At 42.9% G+C, this 22675-nt stretch overlaps 2 protein-coding genes across 6 annotated transcripts in view; one reads left to right on the forward strand and one right to left on the reverse strand.

The window, feature by feature from the left end:
* Positions 1-270: 270 nt before the first annotated feature.
* On the reverse strand, positions 271-8958 carry IMP4 (IMP U3 small nucleolar ribonucleoprotein 4). Of its 4 annotated transcripts, XM_016213778.2 has the most exons (9): positions 8576-8958; positions 8327-8435; positions 6421-6504; positions 5607-5716; positions 5400-5532; positions 5157-5311; positions 4980-5074; positions 4785-4858; positions 271-4701 (listed from the first exon to the last, which is right to left on the reverse strand). In XM_016213778.2, exons 1-9 carry the CDS (start codon positions 8576-8578, stop codon positions 4589-4591), a joined length of 876 nt encoding a protein of 291 aa, XP_016069264.1. In that variant the 5' UTR covers positions 8579-8958; the 3' UTR covers positions 271-4588. The 4 variants fall into 4 exon arrangements, with proteins under 4 accessions (XP_016069264.1, XP_016069266.1, XP_016069265.1 ...); XM_016213780.2 differs by lacking the exons at positions 6421-6504; positions 8327-8435; positions 8576-8958 and adding an exon at positions 6222-6404; XM_016213779.2 differs by lacking the exons at positions 6421-6504; positions 8327-8435; positions 8576-8958 and adding an exon at positions 6219-6404.
* A 357-nt stretch (positions 8959-9315) lies between these two features.
* The window catches only part of VMA22 (vacuolar ATPase assembly factor VMA22), a 45365-nt gene continuing 32005 nt past the window's right edge, over positions 9316-22675 (forward strand). The window contains exons 1-5 of one of the 2 annotated variants that reach the window (XR_001603255.2): positions 9316-9430; positions 9504-9607; positions 9702-9784; positions 10397-10525; positions 13318-13509. Coding sequence is in view for 1 of the 2 variants with exons in the window: in XM_016213807.2 (XP_016069293.1) it covers positions 9320-9430; positions 9504-9607; positions 9702-9784; positions 10397-10525; positions 13318-13430 (540 nt within the window). In the remaining variant the exon portion in view is untranslated. Of the gene's footprint in view, positions 9431-9503; positions 9608-9701; positions 9785-10396; positions 10526-13317; positions 17600-22675 lie in introns of those variants that run through there. The other variant, XM_016213807.2, reaches the window with a different exon arrangement.

A 22675-nucleotide genomic window follows, 5' to 3' on the forward strand; every position in this document is an offset into this window, starting at 1 on the left:
CCTCAGGTTACTCAAAATAAGCATTCAAACTGCAAGACTCTCTCCAAGCCTCCTTCCCCCATTCCCAGTCCCCTCTGTCCCAACAGACACCCATTTCCTTAACCTGCAGTAAATACAAAGGGGGCTGGGGCCAGATCCCTGAAGATGATGGGATCCTCCACCATGGTGAGAATGTGGTCAGGATTGCTGAGGACCCCCGTCGGGCCAGGACACATACTTCAGCTGGTACACAGAACAAGATTTTTGAAACAGGAAAAGTGGGGCAAAGCATTAAAAAAAGAAATAAAAGCATTTATTGGGCACCTACTACATGTCAGGGCCAGTTCTAAACATCTTCCATTTAAATCCAACACACCATAACTGAAAAGATAGATACTACTGTTAATGCCCATTTTACAGATGAGAAAACAGAGATAGGAAATAGCTTTCCCCAAGTGGGAGCCTCTTCCTCCCCTTTTAGTACTTTCTGGAAGGTGCCCTGAGGGGTCCTGAGCAGGATTTCTGCCTTCTGCCACATCTCTCTCCTCTGAGAATGTGGGCAGGTGGGAAGAGGAAGGAGAACAAAGACTATGAGTGCCAAAAAACACATTTACAGAAAATAAAGCATTTCTGATTAAAAATCAAATACAGCATGTTTTTCAGGTTCTCCTAGACAAGAGGTGTAACAGGAGAGGGAGGTAATTTGGATTAGGTGGTGGTGGGAGGGGGGCACACGGCAAAAGGATGGCCCCACTTCACCCTCCCCCAAAGCCAACCTTAACCCCAAACTCCCAATCCAGGCACCAGAAGTCCAGCAAGGTATGAGGCAGGGGTCACTGTCTGGCAATGAAGTCCTGACTTCCATCTGTGCCCTGGTAAAGGCTAAGTTCACTACCAAGATCCTGCTGTTGCCCCACCAATTCTGCCCCTTCCCTGATTCCCAGGCTTGCAAACTCAATACAGCAGGGTGGGAGACAGTTGGGCACAGAGGTGGAATTCCCTTAAGCAGGGGCTCTAAACCCACATAACTGACAAAGCCCATGCTTCCCCACCCCCTCCTCAGGCTCCTGCAATCGCATCCCCCAGCCTGGTATCCCTGCTGGTTCCACACTGGGGACAGCAGAATTCTCTCCCCATTTTCTCCTTCCTGCTATTATCCCACCTCCTCCCTTGAAAGCTTCTCCCCAGTGACACTGGACAACCTCTGTACTTGGGGCTGGAACCATGAGAAGGAAGCTCAGCACTCGTACACAGTGTCCCTGGTGAAGGTAACTTTTTATTAACTGAATTATGTTTTTTTCATGGACCAAGTTTTTTTCTGAACTGTCCCCTTATCAATGTCACCCAGTTTTAATAAAAGAATTCCAAAAAAAAAAAAAGTTGCCATTGATGTAGTCACCTTGTCCCTCCTATTGGAGCAGTAAGAGGATCACTCATGTCTGATCATCTGCCACTGAGAGAAGTGAGAAATGTGGAATTTAGGGTTGACAGAAGCATCAAGGTCTTATAAGCCTCCTGGATAAAATCCAATGGGGGGGGTCAGTGTATGGCATACCCAGCAGGGACCCCACAGAGGTGCTCCTGTGGGCTGCACTCCAGCCAGCCAGGCTTGTGGAGGCAGCACCTGTAGTGTGGTGGTGACACGGTCTGGGGGTGGAGATGTGCTGGCTCCCCTCTCCCTGCTCCCCAGAAGCCCTGTATTAGGCGCAGCACGTCTTTGTACTCTTCCACACTTCCCTGGCTGACTCACTGCCTGGGTGGAGCACACGTCTAAGCAGCCCGGATACCGATCAGGAGGAGGAAAAGAGGGGACAGGTCAGAGTTCTTATAGGGACACATGCCACAGCCTGTGAAAGGTGAGTTTAGTCTTTAGATGGCATTAGGCCAGGCTAATTGTAATGATACAACTCGACTCAGAGCACTTTCCCTGTGCCAGGTTCTGTGCTGAGGGCAGTGAATCATCACAAGCTCCCTTCAAAGTGGGTACTATTATTGACGTCACACTGTGCAGGTGAGAAAGCTGTGGCATCACATGGTTGAGCAACCTGCACAAAGTCTGACCCCAGAAGTGGCAAGTGAGCATTGAACTCAGACCCCCTATACACTCAACCCATTACATAGAAAACAATGATTGTGATATATTATGTATTTAATATAACACGATGATATATCGTATACAATGTATATGAATACAATGTATATGAATTCCAATGTATAGCATTATTCATGTAACAAGATATTATAGGAAGTTTATTATTGTTAGATTTTTTTAAATTAGTGAATAGCGTAATACTATCATCATCAGGTATTCATAGTCAGGATGATAACAACATCTACTAAGCCACCACTGGGTGCCAGCCACCATTCTAATTGCTTTACTTATGCCCATCAAGTCATTTATATCCTTGTGGACATCCGAGTGTAGTGGGTACCACTATTGATATTTCTGTTATACAGATGAGAAACCAAGGCCTAGAGAGGCCCAAAGACTTCTGTGAGTGCAAGAAGGTGGCTGGCAGGAGGCTGGCCCTGCTCCCAACCAACATTCCCTAGAACAGAGCAGGTCCTCAGCATTACTCACAGCCCCAGACTGGACCATGACCTGAATGGGCACCATATCTTATACCATCTAAGTGCTATATGTCTACATCTAGTATGTACATTTTCATATCGAATAAATTATGTTTTGCATCTCTCATACATTTCTCACATACAATATCTATTTTTATATTTCTGTAAAATATTTAGATTTATTTTATACTTTTATCTATTTCCTACGTATTTTATATTTACTTGGGAACTTATTGAATAACTGCTTATTTTATAAATTATAATAAATTATAATTATAAATTATAACTCTACATGTTGTATTTATTCTATTGTTTTATGAAATTATAATTTGTGAAAATTATAATTTACATTTATGTTTATAATAAAATTATTTCATAAATTTGGTTACCTATTTTTATTGCACCTAATGACTATAAAGGTGTTTATTTTATAAACTATATACATATACTTATCAAGCTTATTTTATTTTTATGTGATACATTTATCGTATATCACATATTTCTAAATTTGATATCTAAGTAACCATATACTGTGTTTACATATTTGCATAATGTTTCTATTTGTTACAAAGTTGTTATATTTAAAACATCTCATTTATGTGTAGTAGATAGTGCCTAGAAGGCAACATTAGCATTCCTTATGCAGGGCTTGCACTAACCCATTTATAACGTTTAGAATATTGATAACTCGTGGCAAAGGCTCCTACAAAGTGAGCACTTGAGATGTGCTAAGCACTTTTTTACCCATACAAGTTATTTAATCCTCAAGCACACCAGAGGGCAGACTTCCCCACAGTCCAAGGCGAGAAACCAGGGTGCAGCAGATTAGATGACTGAATCAGCGATTTCAGAGACAAGGTAGCAGAAAACACCCAATCAGAACAGCATAAAGAAAAAGAATCCAAAAAAAAATGAGGATAGTTGGTACCTGGGACAACATAAGGTGTACCAATATTTTCATCATAAGGGTGCCAGAAGAAAAGGAGAGGTAGCAAGGAATTGAAAACCTATTTAAAGTAATGACAAAGAACTTCCCTGAACAGGTGAAGGAAATAGACATACATGTCCAGGAAGCGCAGAGAGTCCAAAAAAAAGATGAGTACAAAAAGGCCCACACCAAGGCACATCATAATTAAAATGTCAAAGATTAAAGACAAAGAATCTTAAAAGCAGGAGAAAGACAATTATGTAAAAGGGAGCTCCCATAAGACTATCAGCTGATTTTTCAACAATCTTTACAAGAAGGGATTGGCATGAAATATTCAAAGTGATGAAAAGCAATGACCTACAACCAAGATCACTCTACCCAACAAAGCTATCATTTAGAATTGAAGGACAGATAAAGAGCTTCCCAGGCAAGAAAAAGTTAAAGGACTTCATCACCACCAAACTAGTATTACAAGAACTGTTAAAGGTACATCTTTAAGGAGGAGAACAAGAAGAAATAAAGATATGAATAATAAAATCGCAATAACTAATACTTATCAATGATTAAGTGTAAATGGATTAAATGCACCAATTGAAAGACCTAGGGTGGCTGAATGGATAAGAAAACAAGACCCATGCATATGCTGCCTACAAATGACTCACTTGAGATCGAAAGACACACACAGACTGAAAGCAAATGAATGGAAAAAGATATTTCATGCAAATGGAAATGAAAAAGAAAGCTGGGGTAGCAATAGTTGTAGCAGGCAACTGTGACAGGCCCTGCTACCTGTGCCCATCCCCCTCCCAGATAATGAGCTCCTGAGTGACAGCAGCACCAGCTCTCCCAGGGGCAGCACCAAACCTTCCTAATAACTCAGGAGGAAGCCAGCATGCTTTGTTCTAGACACAATGTCAACACCAGGCCTGAGAATGTCCCCAAGCTATCAGGTCCCCACATATGAAGACCCCATGGACATCACCCTTCACACTTACCCTGACAGTAGGCCTTTCTGAACCAAACAAAGACAAATTGGGTAGTGTGGCACACCGACTTTATTCTGGCCTCCCCCACCTCCTGGGTCCAAGCCCACATCCCAAGAGAGTGGGCTCACTCAGCACTTAGAAAGACCCTCTTGTGTGCAGTGTTGGTGTAGGGGTGCCAACGCCACTCCACATCTGCTGTGGCCTCCTGTTCCAGCGTGCCAAGGCGAATCATGTACACTGGTGGAGGGGAACAAGGACATTGTCACCTATACAGTCAGCATTCCCCCACCACTAGACCTGAGATGAAGCCCCAAACTCACACTTCAGCTCAAAGCGAGGGCCGACCTCAGTCAGCTCCACGTTGCGGTGGTCGGTCTTTCTGTACACATGGTGTCTGGGGCAAGGGGAGGCAGGAAAAGAGTGAGAAAAGGCAGGCAGCAGCAAGAGGTCAACAACCAATAGTGCAAGGACACAAAAGTCAGGGTACAATCCCAGAGCCCAGCCCATGGACAAACCGGAAGGAGATGTAGTCATTCTGGTTTGCAAAGGTGATAACCCGATGGCTGTCATCTTTGGGCACAGGGAACAGGTAACGAAGTATGTCAGAGACCTGGGGCAAAGGGAAGGAGATCAGGGAATGCCTGGTCTGGCATCCCCTAACCCCAGCCCTAGTCCCACGGCCTCAGACTCACCCGTTTGCCCAGGCGGGAGGAGAAGCCATGAATGATGAGGTGAGGTTTGGCCTCTGACATGGTGCCCAGGTCGGGGATGTCATGCCGCATAAGCACATTACACAGTGTGAAGTAAGCAGTGGGGCCAAAGGGCAGGTGGCTGACAATGAACCCCACTGGTGGGGCCAGACAGGCTGTCAGAGACTATGTCTGCTCTCAGATGGCCAACCCAGCAAACACCCTGCTCCCTCCCACCAGTCTTACCAGGTGTTCCTCGATGCTCATGGATAACCAGCAGGTCAGTGACCCCATTAGCTTTGCAGGCTCGCACTAGTGCCCCCACCTCATGTCGGCCACGGTTCATGCGCTGGGCACCAGGAAACACCAACTTCAGCTCCTACATGTGTATAAACACTAGTTAGGACTCGGACCACTGATACCTGAACATCTTCCACTCCCTGCTACTGGTACCTTTGCAAACATCTTGAGGCGGGAACTGGGGTCTCGGGAAGTAGTGATCATGACTTTGGGATCCTCTATCCCTGCCCATCGATATTCATCATCCACATGGTTGGTCACACCTGTCAGAGGCATGAAAGGAAAGAACAAGACATTATTTTGAGAAGTGAAATACTAACTTGGAGGTGGCTGAATCCATACAGAGCTATACCTCTGACAATATATTCAGTGACAGAACGCTCCACACCCACACTGGGCAATAAGGTGGCCCCAAGCCACATTGGCTACAAGCACAAGTGCAAATGAGGAATTGAATTTTCTAATTTGATTTAATTTCACTCATTTAAGCTGTATTAATCACACAGGGCTAGTAGCTATCGTGTTAGCGTTAAGTCCAGATTCTGTTAAGGCCAAAGGTAACATCTCTCATAACAAATATTTACATTTGCAATTCCTTTCATATTTGTTGAATAACACAATGAGTGCAACATTTGGGTGCCAATGAAGTGCTGAGAGCTAGGGAAACAGCAGTGAACATAACGGACACTGTCTTGTCCCAGAGCTCACATTCCAGTGAGGGGGACAATTAACAAAGCAAAGTAGAGAGTAAAAGTTGGGTAATACCACGTGTCCCTAAATGGAATTGAGAGCACTCAGGATGAGCTCCTCTGAGGTGTCATCAATGCAGAACCATGAGGATTCCTGGGGGACAGTTCCAGGAACAGGAGTCACAGAACCTTTTCTCAAGGTGTCTGAGGAAGGATATGAAGGCCAGTGGGCTTCAGTGCAAGAAGAGGAGTTAGCTTAGAGTGTCGGGGAAGGTCACCTTCACCGCCAGCGTCGTCGAACTCCAGGGAACCCTGTAAGGCCAGAGCCTCCCTGCGCAACTCCGTGGGAATCATGCGGTTCTCTGCAGAAAGACAGAGGGGCCAGTGAGGCACATATACAAGGAGGTCTCAATTAATACAACACTGTAGCTTACAAACCTGATGGAAAAATTACCTTTGTTACTCCTTTCTGAGCAGAGATGATACTGGGGGGTGGGAGGTGGGGGACTATTTCTGTCTACATGCTAACCAGTTAACAATGGTCACAGGAGACTTAATTTTCTACAGTTCCTAAGTTTCATTGCTTGAACGTTTTAGACTGTTCTTTCTGATAAAGGTGGGCCACAAATCCTGAAACCCTCTGACAACAAAACTGCCAATCATGATGCTCTGGGTCAGAAGTTCTCTGTGTGAACTGAAGCTTGACCTGGCAGAGGGGCTAGGCTGTGGGAATGTCCATCTTGGGAGTATAGAGCTAAACATGACCATGCCCCTAGAAACAGCACTTCTAAGTGTGCCCTAGAGGAACTCCTGCACATGGAACATATTCACCTGAAGGAAATCTCCACTATACTCAAAGGATTTTAGAAACAATGCTGAACAAAAACATAAAGTTGACAAAGAACATATATAACCTAGTACTACCTTTAAAACTAAAAATCAACCAATATGATTTAGGAACACAAATAACTGCTATATAAACACAAAGAAACACAAGGAGCCCAGATGGCGTGGCTCAGGGGTTGCGCATCCACCTATGATCCAGGAGATCGCAGTTCCATTCCGGGTCAGGGCACATACCCAGGTTATGGGCTCCATTCCCAGTCCGGGGCGTGCAAGAGGCAGCCAATTAAAGACTCTCATCATTCATGTTTCTCTCTCTCTCTCTCTTCCTGAAATCAATAAAGATATTAAAAAAACACACACACACAAAAACAAGGAAACAGTTTATTTTAAAACAATATTCAATACTGAGGTTACCTAAGTTGTGGGAAAAATTCCTGAATTTCAATATGGGGTGGGCAAAAGTAGGTTTACAGTTGCATTGTGACATTCTTTTGAGTTAATAAAGTTATTGTAATAATAACCTGCATGTCTTTCTCCATATGAACAACTGTAAACCTACTTTTGCCAACCCATATATACTGATCATTTTTCCATTTCTTAATATGGGCAGATAGGTCACAGGTGTTTAACACTATGCTTAGCATAAACACACACACATAAACACAGACACTACTTATCTAACAACCAGGAACATCAGAGTGGATTTAAAATAGTCAGATACTGAGTTGATGCATCCTCAGAAAAGAAACAAAGCTTGGACAACACAAGAACTAACACAATTGGATAAATAAATACATCATTTCTAATCTGGCATGTGTGACAGACTCTTCATTAGCATGGCAAAAGTAAAGTGGGGAAAACATTCCAAAGTTAGACTCCTAACTTACAACGCAAATAAAATTAAATTCTATATGGATAAACAGTTTAAAAATGTAAGGAACTCATAGTACCGCAAAAGACAGTAAGATAATGCTTATTACCTTGTACTAAAGGTAGCGAGATGAAAAACCACGGGGGAGAGGGAAATGTCTATAGGACCATAGTGAAAGTTTTAAATTTGAGATCTTGACACATTGTAAACAAAATTAATAGGCAAGTTGTAAAATACGGATACTGTAGCATAAATGACAAGTCATTCATGCCATGATATGGAGGGGCATTTGCAAGCCAACAGGAGGACCCAAAGGGCAAGGAAAATGACCAACACTTGAAAAGATGCCCAGCCACACTACCAAAGAAATCATTAAAGCACGTGGTCTTTCTTTCCACTGGGTTTTAAAATGCAAACCCAGTCTTTCTGAAGACGGGTGCGACGCCGCCGGGCAGCGGGGACTGTACCTTCCAGGGCGCGCCGCACCTTCTCCTTCCTCTCGTGGGCGGCGCGCTGCGCCTCCTCCCGGGCCTTGCGGTACAGGTACTCGCGGCGAAGGCGGGCCTCACGGCGCAGCTGGGGAACAGTGGGGTCGGGTTAGCCCCTTTCCCCACGCAGGCCCAGGCCCCGGGGACCACCCACCCCTAGTCCATGGACCCCATCCCCAGCCCTCCGCGAACCCCCAGCCTCCAAAACAGGGGCTCAAACATCCCTACCATCCTGAGCGCCGCTTCCACGTGGGTCTAGGAAAATCGGTGAGCGCTGCCAGCACTACGCAGCCTTTGCTTCCGCTCTCAACCAGGAAGGTGATTTGAAGTTCACTAAAAGCAGTGGGTGGGAGTCACAAGGCGATTGGCCAGTACTGAAGCGCATGCTCAATGGAGCAACCAATAAGCAGAGGAAGTGTCAAGATGTTTGGCGGCCTAGGACTGCCGTTAATAAAGATGTCTACCTTTGGCGTCACCGTTAGTTGCGGTTATGCAGGATGCCCAATTTTAAGATATGTGGCGCTAAAATTGTAATTGGCAGCTGGAAATAGTGCAGCAACTGTAAAACTAACACAACGGTAGCCCATAGGGTCGCTACCGGCTCCTTTTGAAATTAAATTTAAAGCGGTCTCTCCTTCCATTGCCACAGCGACAGCCCTACTTTTAAAATGCGTTCGCTCCCAGAAGCCACTCGGAACCACCCACAGCTCTCGCCGACTTTCCAGTTGGCTGATTCGCTTGGGGTGATAAGCGCAGAAAGCCACTACTCAGTCCGAAAATGCTGCAGCTCTGAGGACGCTTGCCCTCAGAAGCCGAGACCCTACGGCTTCCACACCGCGGTCGCTGGGCCCACAGCTGGGAACGCCCCTCCAGAGCGGATGTCGAGCGCCCATTGGCTACACTACTGGCACGGTGGGCGGTGATTGGGCGACCTGGAAGGAGGCTGGCTCCAGATCAGAGTGTGGTGGGTCCATGGCGGCACCTGACTTACGGGCGGAGCTGGACTCGCTGCTACTGGACCTTCTCGGGGACCTGGAAGAGCTGGAGACAAAGCGGGCGGCGCTGAACGCCCGCGTGGAGGAGGTGGGATCCTGGGGCGGGCCGGCGGGGTCACGCCGAGGTAAATCGAGTTTCACTGCTCCCTCTCTTTCCGCAGGGCTGGCTCTCGCTCTCCAAAGCTCGCTACGCCATGGGTGCCAAGTCGGTAGGGCCCCTGCAGTATGCCTCCCGCATGGAGCCCCAGGTCTGCGTCTGTACCAGGTGAGGAGCCTTGCATGCTGAAACGGGTGGGCAGGCAGTTCCCAAGTTCCAAGGCCGGGCTGTCAAAAATCCATCCTCCCTTCTCGTTTTTTAGCGAGGCGCAAAATGGACTCCAGAAGTTTCGTGTGGTAAGAGCCGGCGCCCAGAGTCCAGAAGAGGTGGGGCCCCGTGAGGCAGGTGAGACCCCCTCCTTCCCATCAGGGACCCCTCCCGATGTCAAAGACAATACAGTTGAGGAGATGATTTTGTTCAAGTTGTTGCCATGGGGAGAAGGCCCCAGATGTGAAGATCAAAATGTCTAAGCAGAGTGGTTTTGCCTTAGACTTTTGTAGGGAGAAATAGACGACTTATAGGTGAAGTCCTTTATAGTTGTGATTGTTTCGCAGTCAGAGGAAGTCACAGTCAGTTGAAAAGAAAATGTTTATCTTCTTCAGAGAGACAAACTTTCAATCTCAGCTAATCATTCATGAGACAAAGAATGGGGAATTGGAGGGTCTGTCTGGCCTTTCAGCATGTTCAGGCAAAATGAGAAAGGTCAGTGTGTGGCTTTGTCTAAACAAGGGTTGGTTTTATGAGAGTCATAAGAAATTATGGACAGAGTCTCACATTTGAATGGAAGTGGGGGAACAGTGGTTTTTTTGTGGTAAGCTGTTTTACAGATCATGAAAGGTTGGGGAGATTTTGCAACCATCAGTATTTTCTGGGATCATGAGCTCAGAGTAAAACAGTGTCACCCATAAGACAAGGGTCAGGTAATAAAACCCCAACCTCTACCCTTTCTTTCTCCAGCTTTGCGCAGGCGCAAGGGCCTCACCAGGATTCCAGAGCCAGAGCCCTCAGCCCCCCAAAACCCTCTGAACTGGTTTGGAATCCTGGTTCCTCACAGCCTGCGGCAGGCCCAAGCCAGCTTCCAGGAGGGTAAGTGGACCCTGCCAGTCAGCCATGTGTCCCTGAACCAAAATCAGACCCTCTAGCTCCAGGGAGCCCTTAAGCATTAATGCCAGGGCTGGGATTAGTCTGCAAAGGGCTTTGCAGGTTTTCTCCATAACAGACTACTGTTGCATGCCTGCTGTTTTTTCTGAAAGCATTTACTGGGTATTGGAAGTGTTCTGGGTTCATGATAGGTATTAGGGATACATCAGGAAACTAAAGGGACAAACATTCCTCATAGAATGTTATACTATTGAGGGGAGAAAGACAACCTTCAAATAAGTAAGTAATGAGAATTGTTATGCAAAAATAAGATAGGGTGTGGAGGCCCTGGCTTCCGTTGGCCTCACACCACTGGCATACCAAAGGGTCCGGGGTTAGATTCCTGGTCAAGGGCACATACCCGAGTTGCAGGGTCAATCCCTGGCCTAGGTTGGGGTGTGTGGGGGGAAGCAACTGGTGGATATGCCTCTCTTACATTGATGTTTCTTTCTTTATCTCCCCCGCACACCACCACTCTAAAAAAAAAGAAAAGAAATCCCCGAGTGAGGATTAACAAAAACAAAACAAAAATCATATCCTTGTGGTGAGCATACAAAAACGAGAAATAAACTTAAAAAAAAAAAAAAAAAAAATAGGGTGTGGTGGATGAAGTGGGACAGGAGTGGGCTGAAAAGGCCTCTTTGAAAAAGGGAGTTTTGAGGGTGATCTTGGGGAACAGTGTTCTAGGCAGAGGGGCCAGCCAGGGCAAAAACCCTGAGGCAAGACTGCACGGAGCATTGCAGAGTAGAGGCCAGTGGGCTGGAGTTGGTGCAGCAGAGAGAGCCAGGAGCTGAGGTCAGAAGGGTCTGGGCCCAGGTAATTTGAGGGCTTTGTAGGCTCTGTTGAGAACTTTGAGAGTGATGTGGTAGACTTGCAGCCTGACAGGAATCCTGTGGAACAGACAAACAGAGTGGTTAAGCAGGCGCCAGTGAGCAGCCAGGCTTAACATACAGGTGGAAGAGTGCGTAAGTGGTAGAACCTGCATGTTTTGAGAGTAGAACTGTCTATGGGCATCCAAAACACCAGAAAAGGTGTTATCAGACAGCCCCCTGAGTAGGAGGGAGAGGGCTGTCCCCTCCTCAGTTCTTGTCGGTCTCATAGGAAAGATTTCAAATGAATGACTCCAAACAGCAGTGTTGTAGTAAAGTGAATTTATTAAAAAAGCAGAGCAAGTAAATTTATCAAAGAAGCAAGACAAGCAAATCTGTTAAAACACATCTGACTTAAAGCACTGGCATGCACTCAGCTAATCTGAGGAGCCCCGCTCGGTGGAGGATTAGCATTTTATACTTTTCTGTCTACAGGTTTTAAAATTCCTCTCCCAGATATCTTGATACAGACTAGATCTCAAGGTCTCCCTTTTCCTTTCTTTATGGCTTTCCCAGAATTTATGAGAAGCATCTGGTGGTTTTATCTTGACAAGCCCTGAGACTGCTGGCTTCTCTGTTGAAGGAGTGAGATAAAAACTCCCCCTACTCTCTCCCTTCCCCAAAATGGCTGACTTCTTTCTTTAGTGGGTGAGATAAACCCCCTTCTCTCCCCTTCCCTTCCCCATCCTTTCCTGCATTCTTTGGTTAGGGAGGAGAGGTATTAACCATTTGTTCTCCAGTGTCCTTGGCTGGAAAAGATAAGATCTTGCTGCAAACTGGCTGCAAGTTTCCCAAACTATTTGGCCTTTTTTAATTTTTTTGTCTCAGTTTCCTTATTCCTCCTACCCTGGAATTTTCTTAGCTTCTTACCGTCCTGCTACGGAACCCCCCAGGATTTGCTGACAGATCAGTTTGGGAATTAGGGAAGGAGAGCAGTGAAGGATGAGCCCACTGGCCAGCCAGGAATCCTGGGAGGATGGAGCTGCCCTCACCTGGTATGGGAGAACTGTAGAGCAGCAGCCAAAAGGGTGTCAGAGTTGGGTGTGGTTGTGTTCCTAGTGCTGTGTGGTAGAGATTCTGAGTGAGCAGTTATGCATGTTCATCTAGAGTTTGGAAGAGGCCTGAGCTGGAGAGAGAGATTTGGGAGCCCACTGCATATCTCTGGTGTTTAAATTCCCAAATTGCTGACACATGTAGCATTAAAGCTAAGGTGGAATTAGATCAGCAGAGAGTCTGGAATGTGGACAGTAAGTGAGGGAGAGGAAGAAACCATTAGAGGAGACTGAGAAGTAATAGTGGGGCAAGGGCAACACCCAGAGAGCGGGTGAGGTGTCCCAGAAGCCGAAAGGAGAAAGTGTTTCCTGGACTGTAAGTTCTCTACTGCTGGACAGGTCAGCTGAAGACAGGACTGGCCAGTGGACTGATTGCTGTGGAGGGCCCATAGGACTTGGCAACAGCCATTCCAGCAGAGGCATCAGACAAAAGCCACCTAGAGGTCAATCCAGAGTGTGGAATACTCTTGGGACCAGAGAAAACAGGTGGGAGGAGTGAGGGACTGTGGTAATGGAGGAAAGAAGGAAGAAAATAAGAGCATCAGACAGTGTGGATTATTAGTTCCTGGTGGGTGATAGAAGGGGATCAGGAAAGTCTTTTGAGGAGGTGACATTTTAGCAAAGACCTGAAGGATGTGAGGGTGTGGGTCCAATGAGGTTCAGAGCAGCCATTGCAAGGCTGTACCTGGAATGTTTTAGGAATACTATAGAGGCCAGAGAGGCCTAGAACCTTTCCAATCCCTGGGGATGTCCAGAGTTGCCTGAGTCATGTGTCACACTACAGATACCATGCTGACAATCTCTCTCCTTCCTCTAGGCCTGCGGCTAGCTGCAGACATGGCCAATCTCCAGATCCACATCAAATGGAGCCGAAGCCAGCTCCGGGAGCTCCAGGAGAAACTCAAGCAGCTCGAGGTTGGGGCCGCCTGACCTGTGGCCACAGAGGAAGGCCATGAGTGTAGCTGTTCTTCAGTGTGGCTGCTTTATCTCAGGCCTTCTTCCTTCACAGGTCGCCCCACCCCTACCACTCCCACCCCATCCAAGTCAGCTAATCCCCCATCTTAAAATTTCTGTAGTCTGTATGTTCCTAATTTTGTTAGGTGTGAAAGTTTAAAGAGGCAAACTGAGTAATGTTCAGTCACTACTGTGAAACCATTTCCAGTCCTTGTTCTGTGACACACTCAAATGGGAAGTGTCAAAGCTGTTAGATTAATTCATATTAGGAAACAACAGAGCAGTCTCATGCATAAATCATTGCCAGTGAAGGACTGCACCCCTAGTGGCAGGAAGGACAGGAAGTAGGTGCTTCAGTTTCACCAGATCCTCAAAACTGATTTTGATGGAGGGAAAAAACATGCATGGCTAACAGATCAGGAGAGAATGAATCCACTTCATTAACAAACACAAACACCTGAGTAGATGGGCAGCCCTTGGCAGGTTTAAGCCAAAAAGTGAATAATATCTAACCTAGATTTTCAAATGAACTCTAGGAAGAGATCTTTCAGGTTTTTAAAAACCTGCCTTTATCTTTCCAGTAGTGAGGCTGAACCTTTTGTAATTTGTTGAAAGGCCAGTTGTATTTGCTGTTCTGGGAGCTCTGTGTCATTGCTTAATTTTCCTACTAGGTTGTTGGTATTTTTAGCAGTTTTTAAGGAACTAATTTTTATGTTTGGGGAAAATTGGTCCTTTGTTCATAATATGAGTGATTTTCCCAGTTTGTCTTTTAACTTTATTTTATGGATTTTTAAAAAAATACTTTATTGTAAAATAAAACACATACATTACAGAACTACACAAAATAATTGAATAGCTTAATGAATAATTCAGGTGAAAGTTTTGTTTTACATTTTACTTTTTTAATTTATATTACCATCACCATTTATCTCCCATATACCTTCTCCACTTCCACCACTCCCCTCCACCTGCAGTCACCACACTGTTGTCCCTGTCTTTGAGTTCTTCTTTTTTTTTTTCTTTATTGCTCAATTCCTTCACCCCCCTCCCCTCACTCCATCCCCCAACCAGAGCTGTCTGCCTGATCTCTCTATGAATCTGTCTCTGTTTTGCTTGGTAGTTCAGTTTGTTTATTAGATTTCACATATGAGTGAAATCATATGGTATTTGTCTTTCTGTAACTGGCTTATTTCACTAACCATAATGTTCTCCAGGTCCATGCATGCGGTTATAAAGGGTAAAATGCTCTTCCTTTTTACGGCCAAGTAGTATTCCATTGGGTAAATGTACCATCGCTGTATAATCCACTCATCTGCTAATGTACACTTGGGTTGCTTCCAGATCTTGGCTATTGTAAATAATGCTGCAGTGAACATAGAGGTGCATGTATTCTTTCGAATTAGTGTTTCAGGTTTCTTTGGATAAATTCCCACAAGTGGAATTGCTGGGTCATAAAGCAGTTCCATTTTTAATTTTTTGAGGTAACTCCATACTGCTTTTCATAGTGGCTGCATCAGTCTGCATTCCCACCAACAGTGCACAAGGGTTCTCTTCTCCACACTTATTTGTTGATTTATTGATGATATCCATCATGACAGGTGTAGGGTGATATCTCTTTGTGGTTTTAATTTGGGTTTCTTTGGTGATTAGTGACGTGAAGCATCTTTTCATGTATCAGCCATCTGTATGTCGTCTTTGGAGAAATGTCCATTCAGGTCTTTTGCCCATTTTTAAGTTGGATTGTTTGTTTTATTGGTGTTGAGTTTTATAAATTCTTTATAAATTTCGGATATTAACCCCTTATCAGATGTATCAGCAAATATGTTCTCCAGTTCAGTGAATTGTCTTTTCATTTTGTTGATATTTAGTCTGATGTAGTCCCATATGTTTGTTTGCTTGTTTGTTGTTGTTTTTTAAATATATCTATTGATTTCAGAGAGAGGAAAGGAGAGGGAGAGAGACAGAAACATCAATGATGAGAGAGTCATTGATCGAGCCCACAACCCAGGCATGTGCCCTGACCAGGAATCGAACCCCGATCACCTGGATCCTAGGTCGACGCTCAACCGCTGAGCCACACCCAGCCGGGCGCATTTGTTTGTTTTTTATTTTGTTTCCCTTGCCCGAGGAGTTATATCAGAAAAAATATTGCTACAAGAAATGTCCTAGATTTTATTGCCTGCGTTTTGTTCTAGGATTTTTATGGTTTCGAGCCTAACATTTAAGTCTTTAATCCATTTTTAGTTTATTGTTTTTATAATGTTTTTATTGATTTGAGAGAGAGAGAGAAACATTCATGTGAGAGGGAAGCATCAATGGGCTGCTTCCTGCATGCCCCCTACTGGGGACTGAGCCTGTGCCCTGACTGGGAATCAAACCAGAGACCTTCTGGTACACGGGCGATGCTCAACCAACTGAACCATTCCAGCCATGACTGAGTTTATTCTTGTGTGTGGTGTAAGAAAGTGGTCTAGTTTCATTTTTTTGCTCATATCTGTCCAATGGTCCCAATGCCATTTATTGAATAGACTGTCTTTAGCCATTGTATGTTTTAGCCTCCTTTAGTCAAATATTGACTATAAAAGGGTGGGGGTTTTTTCTAGGCTCTCTGTTCTGTTACATTGGTCTATATGTCTGTTTTTATGCCAGAATCATGCTGTTCAGATTACTATGGCCTTCTAGTATAGTTTGAAATCAGGTAGTGTGATTCCTCCAACTTTGTTCTTCATTCTCAAGATTGCTGTTGTTATTTGGGGTCTTTTGTGGTTCCATATAAATTTTGGAATAGTTCTTCTAGTTCTGTAAAATACACCATTGGTATCTTGATAGGAATTGTGTTGAATCTATAGATTGCTTTGGGTAGTATGGACATTTTAATGATGTTCATTATTCTAATCCATGAACATTGGATACTTATTTGTATCTTCAATTTCTTTCTTCAATGTCTTATAATTTTCCAAGCATAGGTCTTTTACATCCTTGGTTAAATTTTATTCCTAGGTATTTTATTTTGAAATAATTGTAATGGGATTGTTTTTTTAGTTTCCCTGTCTGATAATTCATTATTGGTATATAAAAATGCTACTGATTTCCAGATATTCATTTTGTATCCTGCCACACTACTGAATTTATTTATCAGTTGTTGTAGTTTTTTGATGGAATCTTTAGAGTTCTCTATATACAGTATCATGTCATCTGCAAATAATGACAGTTTTACTTCATTCTTTCCAATTTGGATGTCTTTCATTTTTTGACTTATTGCTATGGCTAAAATGTCCAGTACTATGTTGAATAAGAGTGGTGAAAGCAGACATCCCCATCTTGTTCCTTATCTTAAGGGGAATACTTTTAGTTTTTGCCTATTGAGTATGATATTGGCTATGGGTTTGTCATATACGACCTTTTTCATGTTGGAATATATTCCTTCCATTCCCCCTTTGCTGAGTTTTTATCATACATGGGTGCTGGATTTTATCAAATGATTTTCCTGCATCTGTTGATATGATCATGTTATTTTTATCCTTCATTTGTTTATGTGATGTATCACATTTATTGTTTTGCAGATATTGTATCTATCTTGTGTCCCCAGAATAAATCCTACTTGATCATGGTGAATAATCTTTTTAATGTATTGCTGGATTCAGTTTGCTAATATTTTGTTGAGGATTTTAGCATCTGTATTCATCAGGAATATTGGCCTATAATTTTCTTTCTTTGTTGTATCTTCATCTGGATTTGGATTTAGGATACTTCTGGCCTTGTAAAATGACCTTGGGAGTCTTTCCTGCTCTTGAATTTTTTGAAATAGTCTGGTGAAATGTTTTGAATGTTTAGTAAAATTCACCTGTAAAGCCATCCTTCCAGGGCTTTTATTTTTTGGGAGTTTTTTATTTTGTAGTGATCTAGTCAGATTCTCTGATTCTTCCTGATTTAGTTTTGGAAGATTGTATTTCTAGGAATCCATCAGTTTCCTCCAGATTTCCAAATTTTTTGGTATATTTCTCATAATTCTTTGTATTTTTGTGGTGTCAATTGTTACTTTACTTTCATTTCTGATTTTATTTATTTGAGTCCTCTATTTTTTTCTTGATGAGTCTTGTTAAAGGTTTGTCAATCTTGTCTGTCTTTTCAAAGAACCAGCTCTTGGTTTCATCGATCTTTTGTAGTGCTTTTTTTTTTATACTCTATTTCATTTATTTCTACTCTAATTGGCAATTTAATTTTCTCTAGTCTTGTGGTTACTTTGTTTGACTTCTGGTCTACTGAACAGAGTTCCTGTCTTTCCACCTGAGTAATCTGGTCTTGCCCCCGCCCCTTCATGAAAATAGCTGCAAACTTTTAAATGACCCCTATTCCCCTAACACCCACACACTTTCTGTCCACACTTTTGTGGGGGTGGGGGCAGAATTACAGTACTTCTCACTTAACTACCCAGTAAATTTTTGGCAGTGCAGTGAAAGATGATACAAGGAAATCAGTTTTGCCACAAGCTAATTGTTACAAATGAGTTAAGTACCTACAGCATCTCATTAGCATTATAATGAAAGGATGTTATTTGAGGACCTGCTTTATTTTGATAATATTACTTTTCAGCATGTAAGTTAAAATAGGACACAATGGATTCTGGTCTGCTATGTGTAAAAAAAAGAAACTCAGCCCCCCTCCCCCCGGTTATCACCACACTGTTGTCTGCATACATGTTCTTTGGCTAATCCCTTCACCTGCTTTCATCCAGGCTCCCAAACTCCCTCTCCTTTACCCTCTGTCAGTCTATTCCATGTATCCATATTTCTGATTCTATTTTGTTCATTAGATTCCACATATAAGTGAGATCAGATAGCATTTCTCTTTCTCTGTCAGGCTTATTTTGCTTAGCATAATCTCACAGTCCATTCATGCTTACCCATAGGTAAGAGTTCTATCTTTTTTACAGCAGTGTAGTATTCCATTGTGTAAATGTACCACAGCTTTTTTTTTCTTCACTCTATTCCTCTCCTGATGGGCATTTGGGCTGTTTCCAGGTCTTGGCTATTTTAAATAAATTTGCTAGGAACATAGGGATGGATATACTCTGTTATTGGCATTTCAGGATTCCTAGAGTATAGTCCCAGATGTGGGATCACTGAGTCAAATGTCATTTCTATTTTTAATTTTTTGAGGAACCTTCATACTGTTTTCCACAGTGACTGCACCAGTCTGCATTCCCACCAACAGGGCACTAGGGTTTCGTTTTCTTCACATCCTCACCAGCACTTGTTGTTTGTTGATCGGTTGATCGTAGCCTTTCTGACAGACATGAGATGATATTTCATTCTGGTTTTAATTTGCATTTCTCTGATGATTAGTGATATTGAGCATTTTTTCATATGCCTATTGGCCATCTGTATGTCCTCTTTGGAGAAGTATGTATTCTCGTACTTTGTCTACTTTTTAATTGGATTGTTTGTCTTCCTGGTGCTGAGTTGTATGAGTTCTTTATATACTTTGGAAATTAACCCCCTATCAGATGTATCATTGGTAAATGTGTTCTCCCATACATGGGTTCCCTTTACATTTTGTTCATGGTTTCCTTTGCTATGCAAAAGCTTTTTAGTTTGATATACTCCCATTTGTTTATTTTTTCCTTTGTTTCCCTTTCCCTAGGAGATATATCAACAAAAATATTGTTACCAGAAATGTCTGAGATATTACTGCCTATGTTTTCTTCTAGGATTTTTATAGTTTCATGACTTACATTTAATTCTTTAATACATTTTGAGTTTATTCTTGTTTATGGTATAAGTTGGTGGTCTGGTTTCTTTTTTTTTTTTCCCATGTACCTGTCCAATTTTTCCATCACCACTTTTTAAAGAGGCTGTCTTTACTCAATTGTATGCTCTTGCCTCCTTTGTAAAATATTAATTAACCATATTGGCATGGGTTGATTTCTGGGCTCTCTGTCCTGTTCCATTGATCAATACGCCTGTTTTTATGCCAGTACCAGGCTGTTTTTATTACAGTGGCCTTGTAGTATAGTGGGATATCAGGTATTGTGATCCCTCCAACTTTGTTCTTTCTCAAGATTGCTGCAGCTATTGGGGGTTTTTTTGGTTCCATATAAGTTTTTGGAATATTTGTTCTAGGTCTGGAGTATAGATCTTGTACCTCCTTCGTTAAATTTATTCCTAGGAACCTTATTTTTTTGTTACAGTAGTAAATGGGATTTTTTTTAGTTTCTCTTTCTGATAGTACATTGTTGATGTATAAATATGCCACCAATTTTTAAGTATTAATTTTGTATCTTGCTACTTTGCCAAATTCATTTATTAGATCTGGTAGTTTTTTGATGGTGTCTTTAGGGTTTTCTGTGTACAGTAACATATCATCTACAAATAATGACAGTTTTACCTCCTCCTTTCCGATTTGGATGCCTGTTATTTCTTCTTTTCTGATCATTGTTGCTCGGACTTCCAGTACTATGTTGAATGAGAGTGGTGAAAGCAGACATCTCCGTCTTGTTCCTCATCTTAAGGGAAACTATTTTAGTTTTTGTCCATTGTGTATGATGTTGGCTGTTGGTTTTTCATATATACCCTTTATTATTTTGAGGTATGGTCCCTCTATTCCCAGTTTGCTGAGAGTTTTTGTCATAGATGTGTGCAGATTTTATCAAATGCTTTTTCTGCATCTATTCATATGATCATGTGGTGGTTCTTCCTTTTGTTTATGTGGCATATCAAGTTAATTGACTTGCAGATATTGTACCAACTTGCATCCCTGGAATAAATCCCACTTAATCATGGTGTATGGTCTTTTTAATGTATTCCTGGATCTGATTTTCTGTTATTTTGTTCAGGATTTTAGCATCTATGTTCATCAGGGACACTGACCTGTAATTTTCTTTCCTGGTAATGTTTTTATCTGGTTCTGGAATGAGGATAATACTGGTTTCATAAAAAGACTTGGAAGTCTACCCTCCTTGTGAATTTTTTGGACTAATTTGAGGAGGATAAGTGTTAATACTTTGAATGTTTGGTAAAATTCACCTGTGAAGTCATCAGGTCCAGGACTTTTGTTTGCTGGGAGCTTGTTGGTACCTGCTTCAATTTTATTATTTGTCCTGTTCTATTCAGATTTTCGGATTCTTCCTGACTGAGTTTTGTAAGATTTTATGTTTCTAGGAATTTATCGGTTTCGTCCAGGTTGTCCAATTTGTGGGCATAGAGTTGTTCATAGTATTTTCTTACATTCCTTTGTATTTCTATGGAGTCAGTTCCTTTTCTTCCATTTCTGATTTTATTTATTTGGATCCTCTTTTTTTTCTTGTTTATGAAACTTGTTAAAGGTTCATTAGTCTTTATCTTTTCAAAGAACCAGCTTTTATTTATTAATTAATATATCTTTACTGGTTTCAGAGAGAGGAAAGGAGAAGAAGAGAGAGAGAAACGTCAATGATGAGAGAGTTGTCATTGATTGGCTGCCTCCTGCATGCCCCTAACAGGATTGAGCCCATAACCCATGCGTGTGCCTTGACCAGGAATCGAACTGTTATCTTCTGTATCCTAGGTAGATGTTCAACCACTGAGCCACGCCTGGCCAGGCCAGGCACTATATTTGAATCTCCAGCACCTGTCTCACCTTTTACCCCACCCTGGTGATTCCTAGAGACCCTGACCCTCCCTATTTGAAAGCTCATCTAAGACATTTCCAGTAGCTTTTCTATGTAAGTGGCCTTTCTAGCCCTATGCTTAGGACTTTCCTAAAACCTCTCAAGCAGCAGCTGGCCTCAGCATGCCCCATACCTCTCAATAAGTCGTCCCAGGTCTGGAACTACTGGCTGCCTGCATTGGTTCATAGGTTGGTCTCCTGGACACCACCAAACCCAGCACAAGTAGCAGCCATCTACGGTTTGCTGTGTAGCTCATGCTGGGGGACCCTGAGCAAGGAACAGGCAGCACCTTCCTGGAGGCCTGAGAGACAATGTACCTGGTGGTCAGCTTCAACTACGCAGGACTACAACCCTCAGTGAACACCAAAGCTCCAGTGAAGTAAATCCTGCTCCATAAGGGTGTCTCCAGCACAACAGCTTTTCAGCTATAGCTGCAACTGGTCCTCACAGCTGATTGCCCTGGGGGTCAGTTCCTCCCAATGATGCCAGTTGCAACCAAGGCTCAACTACAACAGGACAGTGCACACAGCTCACACAGGGGAGCACCTAGAAGGCCACACTCAGGTGACTGGGGAGGCTGAGCCACTGGACCCTACAGGACACCAACTACACAAAGCCACTCTACCAATTCCAGGAGACATAGCAGCTCTACCTAATATATAGAAACAAACACCTGGAAGCAGCCAAAATGCAGAGGCAAAGAAACATGTCACAAAGGAAAGAACAGAAGAAATCTCTAGACGAGGAACTAAATGAAATAGATACAAGCAAGCTAACAGAGAGTTCAGAATAATGGTTATAAGGATACTCAAGGATATTAGTAAGAGTATGATGAAAATAATTGAGAAAATCAATGACATAATAAAGGACCACTTTGAAATGAAGGCTACACGAACTGAAATGAATAACTTACAGGGAATCAAAAGTAGAGTAGAGGACTCTGAGAATCAAATCAGCAATTTGGAGCATGAAGAAACAAAAAACACCCAACCAGAAGAGCAAAAAGAAAAAAGAATCCAGAAATATGAAAATAGTATAAGGAGTCTCTGGGACAACTTCAAGAGGCCCAACAGTCGTATTATTGGGGTGCCAGGAGGAGAGGAAAGAGAGCAAGAAATTGAGAACCTATTTGAAAAAATAATTACAGAAAACTTCCCCTACCTGGGGAAAGAAATAGACTTACAAGTCCAGGAAGTACAGAGGGTCCCAAACAAGAGGAACCCAAAGAGGACCACACCAAGACACATAATTAAAATGCCAAAGGTTAAAGACAATCTTAAAAGCAGCAAGAGAAAAGCAGTTAACTACAAGGGAGAACCCATACAACTGTCAGCTGATTCCTCAACAAGAACTTTGCAGGCCAGAAGGGAGTGGCAAGAAATATTCAAAGTGATGAAAAGCAAGAACCTACAACCAAGATTGCTCTACCCAGCAAAGTTATCATTTAGAAATGAAGGTTGGATAAAGAGCTTCACAGTTAAGGAAAAGCTAAAGGAGTTTATCACCACCAAACCAGCACTACAGGAAATGTTGAAGGGTCTTCTTTAAGAAGAAGCTAATGAACAAAAGAATC

The sequence above is a fragment of the Miniopterus natalensis genome, chromosome 2 (assembly GCF_054644295.1).
Source record: "Miniopterus natalensis isolate mMinNat1 chromosome 2, mMinNat1.hap1, whole genome shotgun sequence".
Classification (NCBI taxonomy): domain Eukaryota; kingdom Metazoa; phylum Chordata; class Mammalia; order Chiroptera; family Miniopteridae; genus Miniopterus; species Miniopterus natalensis.